Source organism: Oncorhynchus gorbuscha, unplaced genomic scaffold (assembly GCF_021184085.1).
Source record: "Oncorhynchus gorbuscha isolate QuinsamMale2020 ecotype Even-year unplaced genomic scaffold, OgorEven_v1.0 Un_scaffold_4017, whole genome shotgun sequence".
In the NCBI taxonomy this organism is placed as follows: domain Eukaryota; kingdom Metazoa; phylum Chordata; class Actinopteri; order Salmoniformes; family Salmonidae; genus Oncorhynchus; species Oncorhynchus gorbuscha.
Window position 1 is genome coordinate 41 of NW_025748135.1, and position 26665 is coordinate 26705.

Consider the following 26665-nt stretch of genomic DNA (forward strand, 5'->3'; position numbering starts at 1 on the left):
GGAGGCTATGGAAGAACTATGGAATAAAAACAGTTTTTTTATCTGTTCATACCTTTTCTTTCTCTTGTTCTCTCTGCAGAGATAGCTCTTTTATTTTCTCTCTGGGGTGAGAGAGATCCTCCTATCTTTCCATCTGTCTTTCTCGGCTGAGTCTTCCTCCTCCACTGCTCTTTTCCTTGCTTGCCCTGTCTATCTGATGACTATATATATATATTTCTCTGCTCTCTGCAGTAAGTATTCTATTTATGCCTTCATTTACTTTTCCCCCCAAACAATGTGGTTGTCATCTTTGTGACATTTTGACCTGCAATGGGTTGCATATGAAGAGATCATGTTATTAATTTATGTGTAATTTACCTATGAAAATAAGGTGCATTATTCATTCAACCATGTTTCCAGGATGTCAAGCACGTTGTTCACTTTGAATCGTAACCTTGTATTTCTCTGTCTGTCAGGTGTCTAAGGATGACCGCAGTGACGTGGAGAGCAGCTCGGAGGAGGAGGCTGACACCAACAGAACCAATGACAGGGGGGTTCAAATGGCTTTCTCTCCTAAGGCAGAGAACGGCACCAATGGCATCAACGGCCACGCCGTCACCACTAAAAGCTGGCCACAGATACGCACCAGCAGCAGGTGATAGAGGAGCCTGCCGTCTGATTCACACTATAGGGCCGAGCCAGGTCAAATATGTCTGGCGTGGTTACACTGCGCATCTACTATTTGTCGGAACTGTGCTGGAAAGGACAATATCAGAGCCAATACTGTTTGGGTCGGCCCTATAGTGAGAATTAGGCATATCTGTGCAGCCTTTCCACTACTAGTTCATCCTATCCCAGATTACATCTTGAAGGGCTTTTCCAGCCTCATCCAGTTCCCTGTACGTTTTAACTTAGTTTCTTCATTCATCTAACTCTTAATTAAATTTTCTTCTTCAGAACTAACAATGATCGATGACTATGACAGCATACGATGGATGAATAGACACACTACTGTGACCCATAGAATCAAAACTGATGAAATGAAGAGAGAAAAAAAGTGCATTCCCTGATGTCAAGTGAATGGGTCTGTAGATATTTGCGGTACCTTATGAACATAGAACGCTTGCTTGTATTCCATTTGTTTAATGTGATGCTGCAGTTTGCCTGAGATTCTCTTCTGTCCGTTTTATTGGTCAGGTGGACTTGAGTTACTACTGTGTATTTTAAGAAGTAATTGTTCAGTTACTTTGTTTCCGGTCAGTTCTGTTCACTGTTTCTATCTTATTAATATGAGACCAATGTTTATTGAATGTTTCACATTTTTTTAAATGTCTTTGGTATACAAAAGAAAATGCATATGAATTTAAATGTGAAGAAGCCAACAGAATCCTCTTCAGTAGAGATCATTCATAGATGTGGTGTGTATTAGGGCTAATAATGTGAGTGTTGAGTACAGAGACAAAAATAGATGTTTATTTGTGTAAGATGTTTTTATTCATATTAACGGTTGGTACATAACCTTGAAGATCCCACCACACAAACTATGATTCAGTATGATCCGAGCAAGTTATGATAAGAGACTGATTTGACATTTAGTTTAAGCTGGAAGGACTCGACCCATTTTTCAGTCAACTCCAGTCCTCTGCCCCTTCTTTTAGCAGACAAATTATGAACTTGACAGTAAATGAAGAGTAGATTCTCCTTTACTCATCTGGGCACACAAAACTTCCACACCCAAATAGTTATCACATAAAAGTCCCATGGGAGGAACAGAAATGTCCATGATTTTGTGGACCAACTATTCAGTTCCAGTCCTCTATGGCTTGAGGACCTCCACGGCTTGGTTTTCTGCCGCTACCTGCAGCTCTTTTTGCTTGTTCATGTAGCGGTATCCCCGCATGGTACACAGGTATCCCCCGTAGAGTGTCAACAGCATCATCGAGGCAGAAAACCCCCGGTATCCGAAGTCGGCGAGTCGCTTTGCGGTGGTCAACATGATGGTGTTCCTGAGGAAGTTATAACCAGCAACGACAAATTGTAGTACAACTAAGGGTAGCTACATAGATCTCATTGTTTACTCGTATTTAACAATGTGGTTCACAGATAACAAAATGTCAACATTTCAACAAAAAAAGTGTAACATCGGATGTTAGTCAAATTCAGGGTATCTGATGTAATTTAGCTAGGTTAGCTAGCTATCAAGGTTAGCAAGCTTTTATCAACACATTGAATAAAAATTGTGACTTTTTTTTCCAGTTTCAAATGACTGCTATGTAAATTGTATTGTCGCTTACCTTGTAAAATATGACAGATTATTGATACCCTTCTCAATGTCAACACACCTGGCCTGCTAACTTCTTCCGTAACTGAAAACAACGGAGTCTTGTGAGGGTCAAAAGTCGTTCGGTTCTTGAGTAATCAGCAGTGGGAGGAGCGGTATAGAAGTTCTGTAGATTTTTCCTAGGTCGGACGTATTTTGATGCTGCACACGTGGGAACAGCGATGGCCACATGTGGAGCAGAGAGTGAAGTTCTGGATGAAAAAGATGATCCCGGTGCAGCACCATACGGCAATTTTATAAACTATTACACATTTAACCCACCAGAGAACCGTTTAAGCCTCATTCCGACCACACTTATTCAGGATTTGGGGTATGGCAAGGACAGCAGTGAAACCATATTGATGCTGGATGTCGGTTGCAATTCAGGGGTAAGCTAAAGCTAGCCAGCTAAGGTTAGCCACATAAAGAGATGTAATCATGTTAGCCATCCTTTACAAACTGATCCACCACCCACACATATTAAGACAACAATCACCGAGTTTCATCATCGATCTTTGAATACTTTGAGTTAGATGTCTGTCACTAATGAAGTATTTTCTCATCTATCCATGTGTAATATATAACAGGACCTGACAGTGGCATTGTACAGACACCTTCAACAGAGAGTCTTGTCTGAAGACTCTACAACACCACCCGACACTGATCTCCAACTCCTGGGCTTCGACCTGGACGAAACCCTGATCCTCCGGGCCCAACAGACCAACCCTTTCCCCCAGAGCATCTCTTTCATTCCCTTAGACATCACTGAGGATGCTGCTAGCCAGACCCAGCTACAGGACTACCTGAGACAACATGGCGGCTTCCGCTTCCACCTCTCCCTGTGCCTGGCTGTTACCATGTGGGTCCACCTGAACCACGGAGACGCTGCCCTACTGGGGCTCCTCTCCCGGCTGGCCTCCGTCAGCCAACATCTCCTCCTGGAGGCCCAGCCCTGGAAGTGCTACCGTTCGGCTGCCCGGAGGCTGAGGAAGCTCGGGCGGTCTGACTTTGACCACTTCAAGGAGTTAAAGATCAGAGGAGATGTGGCAGAACAAGCCAGGGAACACTTAGAGAAACACTGTGGGATGGCACTGATGCAGTGTTTCGGTAGTACCAGCTGGGATCGTAGACTGCTCCTCTTTAGGAGAAGAGAGACGGTTGACCTACATACGGTTGACCTACATTTATCCCAGTAGATAAAATGACTGGACTTGTAGTATATGTTATGATGATTGTCTTGAAGGAGTAAACTGAGAACATTTGAAAATTGTCTTCCTTGACAATGAAGTGACAAGGTCCTAAGGAAATATGTATGTGTGCAGAGAAGGAACTCCAAGTTCCTTAGCCTCCTTCACAGCCAGCTCAAGTTCTTTAAGTGCAGCGAAGGACCAGTATGTTGATTGAACACTAGGAGGCAATAATACTCTGTTACTACTTGTATTACCACCATACCTAGTCTATACTTTCAGCTATGCATTTAACTGATCTTACTCGATTTTCATCTTAATAGCGTATATGTTCTGGCAAACAATTATGAATGAACTGTGTGTGTATGAGAAATGAATTTAATATTTTACTTTTGGGGATGGTTAAAAATAAGAATGAATAAAGCCCATGAATTTACTACTCCAAAGCATCATATCTCTTCAAATAACACGCCCCCCCTTTCTTCAAGGACCTCTCTCTCAAAGTTCATATTAAATGAATAGACAAGAAGCAGGTGGTGTCCTTTTTGTTTTGACCTCATGACAACCATTCTCTCGTTGCCTGAGGATGAAGCTTTTTGTACTTACATTATAGGCCTTGAGTACTCTCTTGTTCTTTATTTAAAAACTTCTACACCATCCCATGTGTTACAGCAAGCTTTGATTTTTTTTTTAAACGTAACATTTTACATTAACATGAAATGACCAGTTGAAACTGCAAGTTTGTTCTTTCTGTAATGAAAATACAAAGACAAAAGTTTGTATCCAAACAAACAACTAGCTACAAAATCAAAACTATTAGATCTTGAATCATATATACGGTATACTCTCCATGCACATAAACAAAAGAAGCAATACATGTGATATAAACTCTTCATCCCAAGCCAGAAGGATCTGAGGGCTCCTCAGTGAGAGCTGAATCTGGAGCTTCCTCGTTGTTCAATCGTTTTAATCAGCAGCTTGGGTGTTGAGCTGAAGCTGCTGAGGTATTTGTTACAGCTGCTCTTAGAACCTGAACAGAACACACCAGTCTAATGGTTAGAGCATAGAATTAGGAATTAGAATGCTAGGATGGACATTAACCTTCTTCTGATGGTATAAAGATAAGGGAGTTGGTCAACCATAGTTTGCTACTACTTTATTTTGATTAGCTAGCCAGTCAGTTTTGGAGGAATGATTACATATATTTTTTCAAATTAACTGCCAACAATACAGTCAATCCACGACATACACTGTCTGAAATCAGTTGTCGATAGGACTTACACAAGTTTTCAATGCAACGGGAACCTTTTCATTTTTTATTTAACCTTTATTTAACTAGGCAAGTCAGTTAAGAACAAATTCTTATTTACAACGACGGACTAAAAGCACTGATACTGTATCATAATAGCACTCACAGCTTTCCACGAAAACAAACATTTAGTTTGATGGTCTGTTTACATATGTTTTAGAGGCTTTTTATACAGAACATTTGTTTAAAACCTCTATAGACTGTATTTATAGTTACAATGTATTTGGAAAGTATTCAGACCTTGACTTTTTACACATTTTGTTACATTACAGCCTTATTCTAAAATGTCTTTAAAAAAAAGATTCCCTCAATCTACACACAATACCTCATAATGTCAAAGCAAAAATGGCTTTTCAGAAAATTTTTCAAATAAATAAATAAAACGAATGAAAATATTACATTTACATGAGTATTCACACCCTTTACTCAGTACTTTGTTGAAGCACCTTTTGGCAGTGATTACAGCTTCTAGTCTTCTTGGGTATGACGCTACAAGCTTGGCACACCTGTATTTGGGAAGTTTCACCCATTGTTCTCTGCAGATCCTCTCAAGCTCTGTCAGGTTGGATGGGGAGCGTCACTGCACAGCTATTTCCCAGTCTCTCCAGGGATGTTCGACCGGGCTCTGGCTGGGCCACTCAAGGACAAACAGAGACTTGTCCCGAAACCAGTCCTGCGTTGTCTTGGCCTGTGTGCTTAGGGCCATTGTCCTGTTGGAAGGTGAACCTTTGCCCCAGTCTGAGGTCCTGAGCGCTCTGGAGCAGGTTTTCATCAAGGTTCTCTCTGTACTTTGCTACGTTCATCTTTTCATCGATCCTGACTAGTCTTCCAGTCCCTGCCGCTGAAAAACATCCCCACAGCATGATGCTGCCACCACCGTGCTTCACCGTAGGGATGGTGGAAAACATCCCCACAGCATGATGCTGCCACCACCGTGCTTCACCGTAGGGATGGTGCCAGGTTTCCTCCAGATGTGACACTTGGCATTCAGGCCAAAGAGTTTAATCTGGTTTCATCAGACCAGAGAATTTTGTTTCTCGTGGTCTGAGAGTCCTTTAGGTGCCTTTTGGCAAACTCCAAGGAGTGGCTTCCGTCTGACCACTCTACCATAAAGCCTTGATTGGTGGAGTACGGCAGAGAGCCTGGCTAACCGTTGTCTGTATGTAGCCTCGCTACTTCTATAGCCTCGCTACTGTATATAGCCTGTAGTTTTACTGTTGTTTTATTTCTTTACCTACCTATTGTTCACCTAATACCTTTTTTGCACTATTGGTTAGAGCCTGTCAGTAAGCATTTCACTGTAAGGTTGTATACACCTGTTGTATTCAGCGCACGTGACAAATCTACTTTGATTTGATTTGATTTGACAATTGTCCTTCTGGAAGGTTCTCCCATCTCCGCAGAGGAACTCTGGAGCTCTGTCAGAGTGACCATTATTTTGTTGGTCACAGCTCTAGGAAGAGTCTTGGTGGTTCATAGCTACTTCCATTTAAGAATGATGGAGGCCACTGTGTTCTTGGGGACCTTCAATACTGCTGACATGTTTTGGTAACATTCCCCAGATCTGTGTCTCGACACAATCCTATATCGGAGCTCTACGGACAATTCCTTTGACCTCATGGTTTGTATTTCACTCTGACATGCACTGTCAACTGTGGGGCCTTATATAGACAGGTGTGTGCCTTTTGAAATCATGTCCAGTCAATTTAATTTACCACTGATGGACTCCAAATTGTAGAAACAACTCAAGCAGGATGCACCTGAGCTCAATTTCGAGTCTCAAAGCATAGGATCTGAATACTTATGTAAATAAGGTATTTCTGTTTTAAATTTTAATACATTTACAACAAAATAAATCTAAAAACATGTTTTCACTTTGTCATTATGGTGTACTGTGTGTAGATTGATGAGGGAAAACAATATTTAATACATTTTAGAATAAGGCTGTAACGTAACACAATGTGGAAAAGAGAAGGGGTCGGAATACTTCCTAAATGCACTGTATATGACAATAGTTTAGGTTAACAATAATTATATTACACAATTGCTGATATTAAATCTATGTTGGCTGCCATTTTTAATCCATTCTGGAACTTGGTCATTTAATGTGATCTCTATGGGTTGGAGCCTAAACATAAATGCTCTTGTGTTAAAAAAAAAAACTGAATTTTGTATGATTCTAGTCAGTGGATGAAAACATTAAATAGAGTACATTTTCTGATATATTTTTTCAGTAGTACATAGGCTACTTACTGTAGCTGGACACCGACTGGATATTGACAATAGATTGATGTCCAATCCTAGAAGAAAAATAAATAGTGCCGCTTCAGTTTCTGAAATACCTTTAAAACATTGTCCAGTCCTTGTTAAGAACCTCAACTTATAGAAAATGGTCATACTGTATCATGTCCCAGGTTTACTTGTCCTCTCCCTCCATGCCTGTCCTCCTCACCCTCCATACCTATCCTCCTCTCCCTCCATCCCTGTCCTCTTCTCCCTCCATGCCTGTCCTCCTCTCCCTCCATACCTATCCTCCTCTCCCTCCACACCTGTCTCCTCTCCCTCCATACCTGTCCTCCTCTCCCTCCATACCTGTCCTCCTCTCCCTCCATACCTGTCTCCTCTCCCTCCATACCTGTCCTCTCCCTCCATACCTGTCCTCCTCTCCCTCCATACCTGTCCTCCTCTCCCTCCATACCTGTCCCCCCCTCCATACCTGTCCCCCCCTCCATACCTGTCCTCCTCTCCCTCCATACCTGTCTCCACTCCCTCCATACCTGTCTCCTCTCCCTCCATACCTGTCTCCTCTCCCTCCATACCTGTCCTCCTCTCCCTCCATACCTGTCCTCCTCTCCCTCCATACCTGTCCCCCCTCCATACCTGTCCCCCTCCATACCTGTCCTCCTCTCCCTCCATACCTGTCTCCTCTCCTCCATACCTGTCTCTCCCTCCATACCTGTCTCCTCCATACCTGTCCTCCTCTCCCTCCATACCTGTCCTCCTCTCCCTCCATACCTGTCCTCCTCTCCCCCCTCCATACCTGTCTCCTCTCCCTCCATACCTGTCCTCCTCTCCCTCCATACCTGTCCTACTCTCCCTCCATACCTGTCCTCCTCTCCCTCCATACCTGTCCTCCTCTCCCTCCATACCTGTCTCCTCTCCCTCCATACCTGTCCTCCTCTCCCTCCATACCTGTCCTCCTCTCCCTCCATACCTGTCCCCCCCTCCATACCTGTCCTCCTCTCCCTCCATACCTGTCTCCTCTCCCTCCATCCCTGTCCTCCTCTCCCTCCATCCCTGTCCTCCTCTCCCTCCATCCCTGTCCTCCTCTCCCTCCATACCTGTCCTCCTCTCCCTCCATACCTGTCCTCCTCTCCCTCCATACCTGTCTCCACTCCCTCCATACCTGTCTCCTCTCCCTCCATACCTGTCCTGGTCCCCCCTCCATACCTGTCCCCCCTCCATACCTGTCCTCCTCTCCCTCCATACCTGTCTCCTCTCCCTCCATACCTGTCTCCTCTCCCTCCATACCTGTCTCCTCTCCCTCCATACCTGTCCTCCTCTCCCTCCATACCTGTCCTCCTCTCCCTCCATACCTGTCCTCCTCTCCCTCCATACCTGTCTCCTCTCCCTCCATACCTGTCCTCCTCTCCCTCCATACCTGTCCTACTCTCCCTCCATACCTGTCCTCCTCTCCCTCCATACCTGTCCTCCTCTCCCTCCATACCTGTCTCCTCTCCCTCCATACCTGTCCTCCTCTCCCTCCATACCTGTCCTCCTCTCCCTCCATACCTGTCCCCCCCTCCATACCTGTCCTCCTCTCCCTCCATACCTGTCTCCTCTCCCTCCATCCCTGTCCTCCTCTCCCTCCATCCCTGTCCTCCTCTCCCTCCATCCCTGTCCTCCTCTCCCTCCATACCTGTCCTCCTCTCCCTCCATACCTGTCCTCCTCTCCCTCCATATCTGTCCTCCTCCCCTCCATACCTGTCCTCCTCTCCCTCCATCCCTGTCCTCCTCTCCCTCCATCCCTGTCCTCCTCTCCCTCCATACCTGTCCTCCTCTCCCTCCATACCTGTCCTCCTCTCCCTCCACACCTGTCCCCCTGTCCCCCCTCCATACCTGTCCCCCCCTCCATTCCTCTCCTCTCCCTCCATACCTGTCTCCTCTCCCTCCATACCTGTCCTCCTTTCCCTCCATACCTGTCTCCTCTCCCTCCATACCTGTCCTCCTCTCCCTCCATACCTGTCCTCCTCTCCCTCCATACCTGTCTCCTCTCCCTCCATACCTGTCCTCCTCTCCCTCCATACCTGTCCTCCTCTCCCTCCATACCTGTCCTCCTCTCCCTCCATATCTGTCCTCCTCTCCCTCCATACCTGTCCTCCCCCTCCATACCTGCTCTCCTCTCCCTCCAGTAGTTTTCTGTAGGTGGCTATCTCTATGTCCAGGGCCAGCTTGATGTTCATCAGGTCTTGGTACTCTCTGAGCTGCCTGACCATGTCTTGCTTGGCCCTCTGCAGAGCATCCTCCAGATCTCTGATCCTGGACTTAGCCTCCTTCACAGCCAGCTCCCCACGGCCCTCAGCATCAGCGATCTGGTTCTCCAGGTTGGCACGCTACGGGAGAGATAGGTATAGTTAGGGTTAGGTTAGAGACTTAGCCTCCTTAACAGCCAGCTCCCCACGGCCCTCAGCATCAGCGATCTGGTTCTCCAGGTTGGCACGCTACGGGAGAGATAGGTATAGTTAGGGTTAGGTTAGAGACTTAGCCTCCTTCACAGCCAGCTCCCCACGGCCCTCAGCATCAGCGATGTGGTTCTCCAGATTGACACGCTACGGGACATCAACACCAGGGCTAAGGTTGCATCGATTTCATGGCATTTGCTTGTGTCACACCAAGTGGCACTTGTTTGATATTACTGTGCCTCAAAGCAGTTCAACTATATAGTGTTATATAATAAGTGAACTACCTGTTGTTTGACAGCCTCTATCTCACTCTGCAGACGGACGATCAAGCGGTTGATTTCGGCTGTCTCTCCCTTGGTGTTCCTCAGCTCGTCTCCATACTGCGTGGCCTGGATGGCAATCTGGTCCAACTGAGATTTAAACACAACATGCATTACGTAAAGACCCCGAATCAGTTGGACTGCTGGTCTAGGATCAGGTTGAAATAATGTTATTCACTATTATCTAAAAAGCTCAAACTGATCCTAGATCAGCACTCCAACTCTGAGAGGCACAGAGTTCTCTTGGACCTTTTTCACACTATCTGCCAAACCACACTTTTTGGCCTGATATTATCCATTAACATTGTCCTGACAGCCTGGTTTCCGCTGCTATGGTAGATGTGTAACAAGGCCAGAGCAGTACGGCTCAGCTCAGAATGTGTGAAATGGGTATTGATTTCCATGTAGTAAAACAAAATCCCTCTTAACCACTTCAATCTAACAAAATATCTCTTGTCCACTTCAATCTAACAAAATCCCTCTTGTCCACTTCAATCTAACAAAATATCTCTTGTCCACTTCAATCTAACAAAATCCCTCTTGTCCGCTTCAATCTAACAAAATCCCTCTTGTCCGCTTCAATCTAACAAAATCCCTCTTGTCCACTTCAATTTAACAAAATCCCTCTTGTCCACTTCAATCCTAGAATAGCCAACTGTTGTTCACCTTGGACTTGTACCACATCTCAGCCTCCTCTCGGCTCTTAACAGCGATGTCCTCATACTGAGCCTTGACGTCAGCCACTATCTGGTCCATGTTGAGGTCACGACTGTTGTCTATCTGTACCACCACAGAGGTGTCCCTGATACTGGCTTGCAGCTCACGCAGCTCCTGGATGTACGAAGAGGTGAACAAACAAACAAACAAACAAACAAACAAACAAACAAACACTCCAAAAGGATTTTACCATAACTTGAGTTCCCGGGAATTGTTTTGTATGTGATCATTACAGTATTTGAACTCACAACTTTGGCATTGATAGCCACTCACTCTCACCAACTGCCTGAACCATACAGGACATACATGTGTGGATTGCAGTTTCTTGGTAATACAGTTATGATCATACCTCTTCATAGATGAACCTGAGGAAGTTGATCTCATCAGTCAGAGCTCCCACCTTGTCTCCCAGGTCTGCCTTCACCATGTGTGCCGAGTCCACATCCTGATAGGACAACATACTATAGTTACCCTCTCTAGTCCCTTCGACTACTACTGTTTTGTAAAAACCTAATACCTTGAAAGAACAACAGTAGGCCACCAAGTACCTTGTCCAAACATACCAGGTGCAATTTATTGAAGACTGAGTGTTTCATTGCAGGACAGCTAATTGGGTTGATGTCAAAATGGATTTTGACATGGTGGTTTGATATTTTCTCAATCTCCCCTATACACCTCAGGTCCAGATCCTTCATTTTTGTTTCAGTGGTGAAATTATACCTTACAAGCGTATGGTTTTTTAATCTCGCAGAAGATGGAGCAGGTTTGCTCATACTAGCTATTGTTGTCTCTGTCTCTCTGGGCCTTTTCATTTGCAGTGTTTGTCTAACTTAACCTCACTCTCATGGTACAGCACTGTATCACTGAATACAACATTAAGTTGACACTGACCCAACTCCAGCCACTTTAATAATGGGAATTGATGGGAAATGATGTAAATATATCACTAGCCACTTTAAACAATGCTACCTTATATAATGTTACTTACCCTACATTATTAATCTCATATGCATACGTATATACTGTACTCTACATCATCGACTGCATCCTTATGTAATACATGTATCACTAGCCACTTTAACTATGCCACTTTGTTTACTTTGTCTACATACTCATCTCATATGTATATACTGTACTCGATACCATCTACTGTATGCTGCTCTGTACCATCACTCATTCATATATCCTTATGTACATATTCTTTATCCCCTTACACTGTGTATAAGACAGTAGTTTTGGAATTGTTAGTTAGATTACTTGTTGGTTATCACTGCATTTTCGGAACTAGAAGCACAAGCATTTCGCTACACTCGCATTAACATCTGCTAACCATGTGTATGTGACAAATAAAATGTGATGTGATTTGATTTAAGTTGATGTCATAGTATGGTATTGTGTCCATAAAGTATTCCAAGAGCATCAATGTTATTCTTCTGAGACCATTAAAACACAATTCAGGTATCACTGGGGGAAATGTGACACTCTCACCTTTTTCAGATTCACAAATTCGTTCTCCATATTTTGTCGCTTGTTGATCTCGTCTTCGTATCTAGGTAAAAACAGAATGACAAGAGACTGACTTTGGTCCGAATGTATCGGGCTTTTGATCATCTTCGGGTCACACTTTGTTATTGGTGTTAAAATGACACCAGGTTATATGTTAGTCAATCTGGGCCAGGAGTTTCTCCATGAACCTGCAGACTAAACGCCTCTCGCTGGCAGCTCTTCCCCCTAGTCATTGTCAGTAAGAAGAGAACAAAAGAGAACTCAACCAACATTCCTGGCAATAACTAGGTGTCCCTACTTGTGTTTGAAGTCATCCACCAGACATTGCATGTTCCTCAGCTCTCCATCCAGATAGATAGACACAGACAGACACAGACAGACACAGACAGACACAGACACAGACAGACAGACAGACAGACAGACAGACAGACAGACAGACAGACAGACAGACAGACAGACAGACAGACAGACAGACAGACAGACAGACAGACAGACAGACAGACAGACAGACAGACAGACAGACAGACAGACAGACAGACAGACAGACAGACAGACAGACAGACAGACAGACAGACAGACAGACAGACAGACAGACAGACAGACAGATAGATAGATAGATAGATAGATAGATAGATAGATAGATAGATAGATAGATAGATAGATAGATAGATAGATAGATAGATAGATAGATAGATAGATAGATAGATAGATAGATAGATATGGTGCTTCTGTCACCAACCAAGGAGGGCCTACAGCAGCACCTCGATCTTATGCACAGATTCTGTCAGACCTGGGCCCTGACAGTAAATCTCAGTAAGACCAAAATAATGGTATTCCAAAAAAAGTCCAGTCACCAGGACCACAAATACAAATTCCATCTAGACACTGTTGCCCTAGAGCACACAAAAAACTATACATACCTTGGCCTAAACATCAGCGCCACAGGTAACTTCCACAAAGCTGTGAACGATCTGAGAGACAAGGCAAGAAGGGCATTCTATGCCATCAAAAGGAACATAAATGTCAACATACCAATTAGGATTTGGCTGAAAATACTTGAATCAGTCATAGAGCCCATTGCCCTTTATGGTTGTGAGGTCTGGGGTCCGCTCACCAACCAAGACTTCACAAAATGGGACAAACACCAAATTGAGACTCTGCACGCAGAATTCTACAAATTGAGACTCTGCACACAGAATATCCTCCGTTTACAACGTAGAACACCAAATAATGCATGCAAAGCAGAATTAGGCCGATACCCACTAATTATCAAAATCCAGAAAAGAGACGTTAAATTCTATAACCACCTAAAAGGAAGCGATTCCCAAACCTTCCATAACAAAGCCATCACCTACAGAGAGATGAACCTGGAGAAGAGTCCCCCTAAGGCAAGCTGGTCCTGGGGCTCTGTTCACAAACACAAACACACCCAGGACAGCAGCACAATTAGACCCAACCAAATCATGAGAAAACAAAAAGATAATTACTTGACACATTGGAAAGAATTAACAGAGCAAACTAGAATGCTATTTGGCCCTAAACAGAGAGTACACAGCGGCAGAATACCTGACCACTGTGACTGACCCAAAATTAAGGAAAGCTTAGACTATGTACAGACTCAGTGAGCATAGCCTTGCTATTGAGAAAGGCCGCCGTAGGCAGACATGGCTCTCAAGAGAAGACAGGCTATGTGCTCACTGCGCACAAAATGAGGTGGAAACTGAGTTGCACTTCCTAACCTCCTGCCCAATGTATGACCATAGTAGAGACACATATTTCCCTCAGATTACACAGATCCACAAAGATTTTGAAAACTAATCCAATTTTGATAAACTCCCATATCTACTGGGTGAAATTCCATAGTATGCCATCACAGCAGCAATATTTGTGACCTGTTGCCACGAGAAAAGGGCAACCAGTGAAGAACAAACACCATTGTAAATACAACCCATATTTATGCTTTTTTATTTTATCTTGTGTCCTTTAACCATTTGTACATTGTTAAAACACTGTATATATATATATAATATGACATTTGGATTGTCTTTATTGTTTTGAAACTTCTGTATGTGTAATGTTTACTGTTAATTTTGATAGTTTATTTAACTTATATTCACTTTATATATTATCTACCTCACTTGCTTTGGCAGTGTTAACACATGTTTCCCATGCCAATAAAGCCCCTTGAATTGAATTGAATTGAATAGATAGATAGATAGACAGACAGATAGATAGATAGATAGATAGATAGATAGATAGATAGATAGATAGATAGATAGATAGATAGATAGATAGATAGATAGATAGATAGATAGATACAGACTCCTACTTGTGTTTGAAGTCCTCCACCAGACCTTGCATGTTCCTCAGCTCTCCACCCAGCTTGGTATTGTTGTTGTTCACCAGGTCCATCTGGCGACGGAGGTTGGCCATATAGGCCTCGAACAGAGGCTCGATGTGTGAGCGGCCCGTCTGCTTACCGTGCAGCAGATCAAACTTAGTCTCTAACATCTTGTTCTGCTGCTCCAGGAAACGCACCTAAAGGGGGAAAAGAGACTCAGATAGTTGAGGACATAGCACATAGTGGGTCTTTGGTGGCCCTGAAGAGAGGCATTTCTCTTTGATTCAAAGACACCTTGGAATTTCTCTTTGACTTGTCATGACCTTCATAAAGTTTATATAGAATCAGATGTAAATGATCGGTAGATAACAGTTGATACTCCATAGATAACCATGGAAACACCATAGATAACAGTGGATACTCCATAGATAACCGTGGAATCTCCATAGATAACCATGGAAACGCCATAGATAACAGTTGATACTCCATAGATAACCATGGAATCTCCATAGATAACCATGGAAACGCCATAGATAACAGTGGATACTCCATAGATAACAGTGGATACTCTATAGATAACAGTAAATACTCTATAGATAACTGTATATACTCTATAGATAACAGTAGATACTCTGTAGATAACAGTAGATACTCTATAGATAACAGTGGATACTCCATAGATAACAGTGGATACTCCATAGATAACAGTGGATACTCTATAGATAACAGTATATACTCTATAGATAACAGTATATACTCTATAGATAACAGTGGATACACCCTAGATAACAGTAGATACTACATAGATAATAGTAGATACTCTATAGATAACAGTATATACTCCCTAGATAACAGTGGATACTCCATAGATAACAGTGGATACACCCTAGATAACAGTAGATACTACATAGATAATAGTAGATACTCTATAGATAACATTTCCCTAGATAACAGTGGATACACCCTAGATAACAGTAGATACTACATAGATAATAGTAGATACTCTATAGATAACAGTATATACTCCCTAGATAACAGTGGATACTCTATTGAATTTGTATTTTTTATTTCACCTTTATTTAACCAGGTAGGCTAGTTGAGAACAAGTTCTCATTTACAACTGCGACCTGGCCAAGATAAAGCAAAGCAGTGCGACACAAACAACAACACAGAGTTACACATGGAATAAGCAAGCGTACAGTCAATAACACAATAGAAAAAAAGAAAGACTATATACAGTGTGTGCAAATGGCATGAGGAGGTAAGGAAATAAATAGGCCATTGTATCGAAGTAAATACAATTTAGCAAATGAACACTGGAGTGATAGATGAGCAGATGTTGATGTGCAAGTAGAAATACTGGTGTGCAAAAGAGCAGAAAAGTAAATAAAAACAATATGGGGATGAGATAGGTAGATTGGGTGGGCTATTTACAGATGGGCTATGTACAGCTGCAGCGATCGGTTAGCTGCTCAGATTGCAGATGTTAAAAGTTAGTGAGGGAAATATGTCTCCAGCTTCAGCGATTTTTGCAATTCGTTCCCGTCATTGGCAGCAGGGAACTGGAAGGAAAGGCGGCTAAAGGAGCTGTTGGCTTTGGGGATGACCGGTGAGATATAGCTGCTGGAGCGCGTGCTACGGGTGGGTGTTGTTATCGTGACCAGTGAGCTGAGATAAGGCGGAGCTTTACCTAGCATGGACTTGTAGATGACCTGGAGCCAGTGGGTCTGGCGATGAATATGTAGCGAGGGCCAGCCGACTAGAGCATACAGGTCGCAGTGGTGGGTGGTATAAGGGGCTTTGGTGACAAAACGGATGGCAATGTGATAGACTGCATCCAGTTTGCTGAGAATTATTAGTATTGAAAGCTATTTTAGTATTGAAAGCTATTTTGTAAATGACATCGCCGAAGTCGAGGATCGGTAGGATAATCAGTTTAACGAGGGTATGTTTGACGACGTGCGTGAAGGAGGGTTTGTTGCGAAATAGGAAGCCGATTCTAGATTTCATTTTGTATTGGAAATATTTAATGTGAGTCTGGAAGGGGAGTTTACAGTCTTTTAAATTTTACCTTTATTTAACCAGGCAAGTCAGTTAAGAACAAATTCTTATTTTCAATGACAGCCTAGGAACAGTGAGTTAACTGCCTGTTCAGGGGCAGAACGACAGATTTGTACCTTGTCAGCTCGGGGGTTTGAACTTGCAACCTTCCGGTTACTAGTCCAACACTCTAACCACTAGGCTACGCTGCCGCTGTCTAACCAGACACCTAGGTATTTGTCATTGTCCACATAATCTAAATCAGAACTGTCCAGAGTAGTGATGCTAGTCGGGCGGGCGGGTGCGGGAAGCGAACGGTTGAAGAGCATGCATTTAGTTTTACTAGCGCTTAGGAGCAGTTGGAGGCCACGGAAGGAGTGTTGTATGGCATTGAAGCTTGTTTGGAGGTTAGTAAACACAGTGTCCAAAGAAGGGCCAGATTTATACAGAATGTTGTCGTCTGTGTAGAGGTGGATCAGGGAATCACCCGCAGCAAGAGCGACATCATTGATATATACAGACAAAAGAGTCGGCCCGAGAATGTAACCCTGTGGTACCCCTATAGACACGCCAGAGGTCCGGACAACAGGCCCTCCGATTTGACACACTGAACTCTGTCTGAGAAGTAGTTGGTGAACCAGGCGAGGCAGTCATTTGAGAAACCAAGTCTGTTGAGTCGTCAGAGATAGTAAATAATAGATAACAGTAGATACTAAATAGATAACAGCACTGAGATTATTGTGGTTATAATGACTAGTCAGTCAGTCCTACTGAGCTCCTCAAGGTTCTATTTCACACCCAAGGCAGCTGTATTTTGTTCCCATTGTTTGTCTGCGATCATCACAAAAGCTTCCTCCCTAAATACAAGGGACTTTTCCACTCTTGAAAGAACATACCACGCCTGACCTATTTTTTATTAGGTTACCAGTGAGCTGAATGAGCTGAGAGAAATGGGACATGGAGGGTGCTTTAAATATCTTTCACTTGTTATTAGACATCTTTAAATGGGCTTTGCATCTCAAATTTCCTGCACCATTAGGACATGGTTTGTCTCAAAATGTCTGGTGTTGAGGTCAACTCCTGAGACAAATAGGAGTTTGTTATTGCAGGAAGCTTAGAGCTGTGCACTAGGCTGGTGGTCCATAGCGTAGAACAGACACAACGCCTCTATTGTAACTCTGTTACCCATTCCGTGAGAAACGTCAGATATGATGTAAGCTAAGCGGTGTATCAGTGACCACGGCTGTGAAAGAGCAGGTGACTTTGTTTTCTTGGGTTAACGCGAGTGAAACTGATATACAAAGTCAACAGAAATACAGAACAACAAACAAACAAAAAACTCCTTTGCTTTCATCATCTTTGCTCCTGACCTCCTGACCTCTTTGGGGTTTAACCACCGTGATTATTCTTTGACCCCGCCGGTCATCTATGAACATTTGAACATCTTGCAGAACAATCCTTAATGGCCATGTACTCTTATAATCTCCACCCGGCACAGCCAGAAGAGGACTGGTCACCCCTCATAGCCTGGTTCCTCTCTAGGTTTCTTCCTAGGTTCCTGCCTTTCTAGGGAGTTTTTCCTAGCCACCGTGCTTCTACATCTGCATTGCTTGCTGTTTGGGGTTTTAGGCTGGGTTTCTGTTCGGCACTGTGTGACATCAGCTGATGTAACAAACATCTTTATAAATACATTTGAATTTGATTTGATATAGATTCAGTTACTTCAAGGTTGTAATGAAAAAATACAGAGATGGCAATCACTGTTTGTTCTCCCTTTTTCCAATCAATGGCTAAACCAAGTTAGCTTTCAGTCCTTTAGTAGCTGATTCAGACAGAGGAACACCATCAGAGACATAATACTCCTTGGAAAACAGTGGCAGTTATTGCTACTGGGTGGACTATCCTGATTAAATAAAAAAAGAGACCTTCATAATCCTAAGCGACAACCACACAGACCTTGTCGATGAAGGAGGCGAAGCGGTTGTTGAGGCCCTTGATTTGGTCCTTCTCGTGGATGCGGGCGACCTGCAGGTTGGGGTCGATATCCAGATTGAGGGGGGCCAGCAGGCTCATGTTGACTGAGACAGAGTGGAGAGGGCTGCTGAGCTGGTCACTGGAGCTGGAGATATGCTTGGACCTCAGACTCATGGTGGAAGGGGAGACGGAGAGGGGAGAGGTGGAGGGAGAGTTGGAGACAGTGATTTGGAGAGGAAGAGATGGAGAGGAGTACGGGTCAGAGAGGGAGAGATGGAGAGGAGGGAGAATCAGAGAGGGAGAGATGGAGAGGAGGGATAATCAGAGTGATGCTCATGGACAAGCCAGGACAGGATAGCAGCAGGGCTGTCTGACCTCAGTGAGGTGTCTCAGGCGTTCAGCCCTCCTTTTAAAGTCCCCTCCCTCAGGGTGGAGGTGGTTCTCTAGTTCTCTTATTCTCTGGCCACAGAACCAGTTATTCACTCACACCTTTTCTTTCTCCTCTCCCTGGCCCCACATTCTCTCTCTCTCTCTCTCTCTCTCTCTCTCTCTCTCTCTCTCTCTCTCTCTCTCTCTCTCTCTCTCTCTCTCTCTCTCTCTCTCTCTCTCTCTCTCTCTCTCTCTCTCTCTCTCTCTCTCTCTCTCTCTCTTTGTTTCTCTCCCTGCTCTGTCTTCCCCATCTCGTTCTTTCTTTCTTTCTTTCTTTCTTTCTTTCTTTCTTTCTTTCTTTCTTTCTTTCTTTCTTTCTTTCTCTCTCTCTCTCTCTCTCTCTCTCTCTCTCTCTCTCTCTCTCTCTCTCTCTCTCTGTCTCTCTCTCTCTCTCTTTGTCTCTCTCGCTCACCCTCCCCTCTCTCTCCAAGCTGTGCAGTAGAATACAGAATAGTACTTACTTATTTTGTGTTAACTGTTTAAGTCATTTAAGTAATTTAAGTTAATTTCTGTGCTAGCTTGGCTGAAGAACCAGTTAGACACCTTATTCACTCACCACTGTCCTCTCCCTGGCCCCACACGGCGCACCCTCCCCCTCTCTCTCACCCAAGCTATGCAGCAGAATAAAGGTAGTCTGTCACCACACCCAGATAGTCTTTCTGAGCTGTGCGTGTCCTCAGGTCCATCCTTTGGGCACGCACCCATTCTTTAGTGACTCCTGGGAGAGAGATACAGTGTCATCTCTCTCCAACCTGCTGTACAGTGTCTGCTGTGGCTATCTGAGCAACACTGTGAACCAACAGAAGTTAGTAAACATTCTAGTCTAGTGGATCAACAGTTTCAAGCCCTATAGCTGCAATAGTTTCCATCACCTGCTGTGAACCAGTTGGTATATTTGGTGACCTATTTTCTAAATTTTTATATATCATTTTGCGATGCAGGTCTTAATGTTTTGGTATGTCTTTCTCCCAGTCTTTTCTTCTTCTTATGTGTTTTTTGTGTTTATATTGGGAGACAGTCTTCAGCTCCACCTCTATAGGGTCGTGGTCACACATACTCAGAGCATCATTTGAGGCAGTAAAGGACTGATATAGTAAGGGATTACCCACGAACACCGTTTCCTGGACACAGATCAATTCAAATCAAATCAAATCAAATTTTATTTGTCACATACACATGGTTAGCAGATGTTAATGCGAGTGTAGCGAAATGCTTGTGCTTCTAGTTCCGACAATGCAGTGATAAGATTAAGCCTAGTCCTCGACTAAAAATCCAACTCAATGAAGAATCTCAATTGAAAATGATTTTAGTCCAAGAAAGACTCCAACAAATAGTTAATAGATGAACTATGATGTACCCTGGCTTCAGATAGGTGAAAGGCTTTGTGGTAGTTGAAGGTCTTGGCTGAAACATATCATCCGTAGACATCACAATCCTGATAGGATACAAAGGAAACCAAAACATTTCATTACTTCCATAGGATTATGTTGGATAACCTTTTTGAAAAAGGACTATGTTGTATTCGATTTATATAGGAACAATCTGGACATATGGGATAGAACAGATTAATACATGCAATATATTAACCCACTGTTCCTCGGCAATTAACCCACTGTTCCTCGGGCGCCGTGGATGTTGATTAAGGCAATTACGTAGAATGTATGCACACATGACTGTAAGTCGCTTTGGATAAAAGCGTCTGCTAAATGGCATATATTATTATTATTATATATCATGTGAACAATCTGGACATATGGGATAGAACAGATTAATACATGAAATATATCATGTGAACAATCTGGACATATGGGATAGAACAGATTAATACATGAAATATATCATGTGAACAATCTGGACATATGGGATAGAACAGATTAATAGAGATATTTCATGACTTTCTTATTGGCCACATTGCTTGGGCCGCCATCTTCTGACGTTAAATGACGCCACCTTCCTTATTGCTTCAGGTAATATAACAGTCATTATACATCTCAGTAGTCGGCATAGAGTCTAGTGTTTATACAGTCTGTATCCACAAAGCTTGTATTTGGATGTAACATGTTTGTCAAGATGACTTGTTAAACCTGATATTTCACACTAATTTGTACTTCAGCAAACATTGATTTAGTGCAATATATGCTTCCATTATTTTACCATACAAAAAGAGGCTCGACTTTCTTGACGTTTTATGGTAGAAATAAACTGGTATAAATTATTTGCTATTTTAGTACCCACATCGTGTTCATTGGAGTTGGATTCAGTCCTGGTAATTCAATTCACCAGTAAATTGTAAATAGATACCAGTACAGACAAAAAGGCTTTAAAGACCGCAGAACGCAGACCACCAGCCTTACAGACGGTCTGACCTCAAGAAGAGCGGAATGCCTCAAAACATCCAACACATGCATGCAATTACTTCCTGTGCAGAGTCTCACAGCTGTTTCTCACACGAAGAGCATCAACATGAAATGTCGTTGTTCCACTAGGAACCGACAGGTTGCTTGGCCTTATTCATGGGTTCATCGCTCGTAAAGATGGTGGAATTATGATGGAATTAAGTCAAGGTCTGGATGGATACACAGACACACTGATACACAGATAAACCTTCATTAATATGGTGTATCTGTAGACACACCTCCTCCACCACACCTCCATTAATACAATGTATCTGTAGACACACCTCCTCCACCACACCTCCATTAATACAATGTATCTGTAGACACACCTCCTCCACCACACCTCCATTAATACAATGTATCTGTAGACACACCTCCTCCACCACACCTCCATTAATACAATGTATCTGTAGACACACCTCCTCCACCACACCTTCATTAATACAATGTATCTGTAGACACACCTCCTCCACCACACCTCCATTAATACAATGTATCTGTAGACACACCTCCTCCACCACACCTCCATTAATACAATGTATCTGTAGACACACCTCCTCCACCACACCTCCATTAATACAATGTATCTGTAGACACACCTCCTCCACCACACCTTCATTAATACAATGTATCTGTAGACACACCTCCATTAATACAATGTATCTGTAGACACACCTTCATTAATATAATGTATCTGTAGACACACCTCCTCCACCACACCTCCATTAATACAATGTATCTGTAGACACACCTCCATTAATATAATGTATCTGTAGACACACCTCCTCCACCACACCTCCATTAATACAATGTATCTGTAGACACACCTCCTCCACCACACCTTCATTAATGCAATGTATCTGTAGACACACCTTCATTAATACAATGTATCTGTAGACACACCTTCATTAATACAATGTATCTGTAGACACACCTTCATTAATACAATGTATCTGTAGACACACCTCCTCCTCCGCACCTTCATTAATACAATGTATCTGTAGACACACCTCCTCCACCACACCTCCATTAATACAATGTATCTGTAGACACACCTTCATTAATACAATGTATCTGTAGACACACCTCCTCCTCCACACCTCCATTAATACAATGTATCTGTAGACACACCTCCTCCTCCACACCTCCATTAATACAATGTATCTGTAGACACACCTCCTCCACCACACCTTCATTAATACAATGTATCTGTAGACACACCTCCTCCACCACACCTCCATTAATACAATGTATCTGTAGACACACCTCCTCCACCACACCTTCATTAATACAATGTATCTGTAGACACACCTCCATTAATACAATGTATCTGTAGACACACCTTCATTAATATAATGTATCTGTAGACACACCTCCTCCACCACACCTCCATTAATACAATGTATCTGTAGACACACCTCCATTAATATAATGTATCTGTAGACACACCTCCTCCACCACACCTCCATTAATACAATGTATCTGTAGACACACCTCCTCCACCACACCTTCATTAATGCAATGTATCTGTAGACACACCTTCATTAATACAATGTATCTGTAGACACACCTTCATTAATACAATGTATCTGTAGACACACCTTCATTAATACAATGTATCTGTAGACACACCTCCTCCTCCACACCTTCATTAATACAATGTATCTGTAGACACACCTTCATTAATACAATGTATCTGTAGACACACCTCCTCCTCCACACCTCCATTAATACAATGTATCTGTAGACACACCTCCATTAATACAATGTATCTGTAGACACACCTTCATTAATACAATGTATCTGTAGACACACCTCCTCCACCACACCTCCATTAATACAATGTATCTGTAGACACACCTTCATTAATACAATGTATCTGTAGACACACCTCCTCCTCCGCACCTTCATTAATACAATGTATCTGTAGACACACCTCCTCCACTACACCTCCATTAATACAATGTATCTGTAGACACACCTTCATTAATACAATGTATCTGTAGACACACCTCCTCCTCCACACCTCCATTAATACAATGTATCTGTAGACACACCTCCTCCTCCACACCTCCATTAATATAATGTATCTGTAGACACACCTCCTCCTCCACACCTCCATTAATACAATGTATCTGTAGACACACCTCCTCCTCCACACCTCCATTAATATAATGTATCTGTAGACACACCTCCTCCTCCACACCTCCATTAATATAATGTATCTGTAGACACACCTCCTCCTCCACACCTCCATTAATATAATGTATCTGTAGACACACCTCCTCCTCCACACCTCCATTAATATAATGTATCTGTAGACACACCTCCTCCTCCACACCTCCATTAATATAATGTATCTGTAGACACACCTCCTCCTCCACACCTCCATTAATATAATGTATCTGTAGACACACCTCCTCCTCCACACCTCCATTAATATAATGTATCTGTAGACACACCTCCTCCTCCACACCTCCATTAATATAATGTATCTGTAGACACACCTCCTCCTCCACACCTCCATTAATATAATGTATCTGTAGACACACCTCCTCCTCCACACCTCCATTAATATAATGTATCTGTAGACACACCTCCTCCTCCACACCTCCATTAATATAATGTATCTGTAGACACACCTCCTCCTCCACACCTCCATTAATATAATGTATCTGTAGACACACCTCCTCCTCCACACCTCCATTAATATAATGTATCTGTAGACACACCTCCATTAATATAATGTATCTGTAGACACACCTCCTCCTCCACACCTCCATTAATATAATGTATCTGTAGACACACCTCCATTAATATAATGTATCTGTAGACACACCTCCTCCACCACATCTCCATTAATACAATGTATCTGTAGACACCTCCTCCGTCACACCTCCATTAATATAATGTATCTGTAGACACACCTCCTCCTCCACACCTCCATTAATATAATGTATCTGTAGACACACCTCCTCCACCACACCTCCATTAATATAATGTATCTGTAGACACACCTCCTCCTCCACACCTCCATTAATATAATGTATCTGTAGACACACCTCCTCCTCCACACCTCCATTAATATAATGTATCTGTAGACACACCTCCTCCACCACACCTCCATTAATATAATGTATCTGTAGACACACCTCCTCCTCCACACCTCCATTAATATAATGTATCTGTAGACACACCTCCTCCTCCACACCTCCATTAATATAATGTATCTGTAGACACACCTTCATTAATATAATGTATCTGTAGACACACCTCCTCCTCCACACCTCCATTAATATAATGTATCTGTAGACACACCTCCTCCTCCACACCTCCATTAATATAATGTATCTGTAGACACACCTCCTCCACCACACCTCCATTAATATAATGTATCTGTAGACACATCTCCTCCTCCACACCTCCATTAATATAATGTATCTGTAGACACACCTCCTCCTCCACACCTCCATTAATATAATGTATCTGTAGACACACCTCCTCCACCACACCTCCATTAATATAATGTATCTGTAGACACACCTCCTCCTCCACACCTCCATTAATATAATGTATCTGTAGACACACCTCCTCCTCCACACCTCCATTAATATAATGTATCTGTAGACACACCTTCATTAATATAATGTATCTGTAGACACACCTCCTCCTCCACACCTCCATTAATATAATGTATCTGTAGACACACCTCCTCCTCCACACCTCCATTAATATAATGTATCTGTAGACACACCTCCTCCTCCACACCTCCATTAATATAATGTATCTGTAGACACACCTCCTCCTCCACACCTCCATTAATATAATGTATCTGTAGACACACCTCCATTAATATAATGTATCTGTAGACACACCTCCTCCACCACATCTCCATTAATACAATGTATCTGTAGACACCTCCTCCACCACACCTCCATTAATATAATGTATCTGTAGACACACCTCCTCCTCCACACCTCCATTAATATAATGTATCTGTAGACACACCTCCTCCACCACACCTCCATTAATATAATGTATCTGTAGACACACCTCCTCCTCCACACCTCCATTAATATAATGTATCTGTAGACACACCTCCTCCTCCACACCTCCATTAATATAATGTATCTGTAGACACACCTTCATTAATATAATGTATCTGTAGACACACCTCCTCCACCACACCTCCATTAATATAATGTATCTGTAGACACACCTCCTCCTCCACACCTCCATTAATATAATGTATCTGTAGACACACCTCCTCCTCCACACCTCCATTAATATAATGTATCTGTAGACACCCCTCCTCCTCCACACCTCCATTAATATAATGTATCTGTAGACACACCTCCTCCTCCACACCTCCATTAATATAATGTATCTGTAGACACACCTCCATTAATATAATGTATCTGTAGACAGACATCCATTAATATAATGTATCTGTAGACACACCTTCATTAATATAATGTATCTGTAGACACACCTCCTCCTCCACACCTCCATTAATATAATGTATCTGTAGACACACCTCCTCCTCCACACCTCCATCCTTCTTTCCACTCCTCTCCTCTTTTGACCTCACCCTCTCACCTTCCCCCCCTACTCACAAGGCAGGCAATACGCTCGACCTCATCTTTACTAGATGCTGTTCTTCCACTAACCTCATTGCAACTCCCCTCCAAGTCTCCGACCACTACCTTGTATCCTTTTCCCTCTCGCTCTCATCCAACACTTCCCACACTGCCCCTACTCGGATGGTATCGCGCCGTCCCAACCTTCGCTCTCTCTCCCCCGCTACTCTCTCCTCTTCCATCCTATCATCTCTTCCTCTGCTCAAACCTTCTCCAACCTATCTCCTGATTCTGCCTCCTCAACGCTCCTCTCCTCCCTTTCTGCATCCTTTGACTCTCTATGTCCCCTATCTTCCAGGCCGGCTCGGTCCTCCCTCCCGCTCCATGGCTTGACGACTCATTGCGAGCTCACAGAACAGGGCTCCGGGCAGCCGAGCGGAAATGGAGGAAAACTCGCCTCCCTGCGGACCTGGCATCCTTTCGCTCCCTCCTCTCTACATTTTCCTCCTCTGTCTCTGCTGCTAAAACCACTTTCTACCACTCTAAATTTCAAGCATCTGCCTCTAACCCTAGGAAGCTCTTTGCCACCTTCTCCTCCCTCCTGAATCCTCCTCCCCCTCCCCCTCCTCCTCCCTCTCTGCAGATGACTTCGTCAACCATTTTGAAAAGAAGGTCGACGACATCCGATCCTCGTTTGCTAAGTCAAACGACACTGCTGGTTCTGCTCACACTGCCCTACCCTGTGCTCTGACCTCTTTCTCCCTCTCTCTCCAGATGAAATCTCGCGTCTTGTGACGGCCGGCCGCCCAACAACCTGCCCGCTCGACCCTATCCCCTCCTCTCTTCTCAGACCATTTCCGGAGACCTTCTCCCTTACCTCACCTC

The 26665-nt window shown here is 43.3% G+C and overlaps 3 protein-coding genes across 4 annotated transcripts; 1 reads left to right on the plus strand and 2 right to left on the minus strand.

Moving 5' to 3' along the window:
• Positions 1-429: 429 nt before the first annotated feature.
• On the plus strand, positions 430-3922 carry LOC124028315 (pre-miRNA 5'-monophosphate methyltransferase-like). Of its 2 annotated transcripts, XM_046340422.1 has the most exons (3): positions 430-634; positions 937-2688; positions 2887-3922. In XM_046340422.1, the coding sequence occupies exons 2-3, from the start codon at positions 2482-2484 to the stop codon at positions 3493-3495; spliced, it is 816 nt and encodes a 271-aa protein (XP_046196378.1). In that variant the 5' UTR covers positions 430-634; positions 937-2481; the 3' UTR covers positions 3496-3922. The 2 variants fall into 2 exon arrangements, with proteins under 2 accessions (XP_046196378.1, XP_046196377.1); XM_046340421.1 differs by having other exon boundaries at positions 430-2688.
• LOC124028316 (cytochrome c oxidase assembly protein COX14 homolog) lies at positions 1451-2416 on the minus strand. Its single transcript, XM_046340424.1, has 2 exons — positions 2274-2416; positions 1451-1985 (listed from the first exon to the last, which is right to left on the minus strand). Exon 2 carries the CDS (start codon positions 1973-1975, stop codon positions 1796-1798), a length of 180 nt encoding a protein of 59 aa, XP_046196380.1. The 5' UTR covers positions 1976-1985; positions 2274-2416; the 3' UTR covers positions 1451-1795.
• A 416-nt stretch (positions 3923-4338) lies between the features above and the next one.
• LOC124028314 (keratin, type II cytoskeletal 8-like) lies at positions 4339-18734 on the minus strand. The gene is made up of 9 exons (XM_046340420.1): positions 18358-18734; positions 14350-14558; positions 12003-12063; positions 10864-10959; positions 10464-10628; positions 9762-9887; positions 9188-9408; positions 7049-7095; positions 4339-4516 (listed from the first exon to the last, which is right to left on the minus strand). Exons 1-9 carry the CDS (start codon positions 18547-18549, stop codon positions 4410-4412), a joined length of 1224 nt encoding a protein of 407 aa, XP_046196376.1. The 5' UTR covers positions 18550-18734; the 3' UTR covers positions 4339-4409.
• Between the last annotated feature and the right edge of the window lie 7931 nt (positions 18735-26665).

Coding starts and splice junctions, on each gene's coding strand:
- LOC124028316 (XM_046340424.1), bottom strand. CDS start 1,975: ATGTTGACCACCGCAAAGCGACTCGCCGACTTCGGATACCGGGGGTTT.
- LOC124028315 (XM_046340421.1), top strand. CDS start 2,482: ATGGCCACATGTGGAGCAGAGAGTGAAGTTCTGGATGAAAAAGATGAT. Junction 2,689..2,886: donor ATGTCGGTTGCAATTCAGGG/GTAAGCTAAAGC, acceptor AATATATAACAG/GACCTGACAGTGGCATTGTA.
- LOC124028314 (XM_046340420.1), bottom strand. CDS start 18,549: ATGAGTCTGAGGTCCAAGCATATCTCCAGCTCCAGTGACCAGCTCAGC. Junction 7,096..9,187: donor CTGGAGGGAGAGGAGAGCAG/GTATGGAGGGGG, acceptor TTTTTCTTCTAG/GATTGGACATCAATCTATTG. Junction 4,517..7,048: donor CCAGTCGGTGTCCAGCTACA/GTAAGTAGCCTA, acceptor TGTTCTGTTCAG/GTTCTAAGAGCAGCTGTAAC.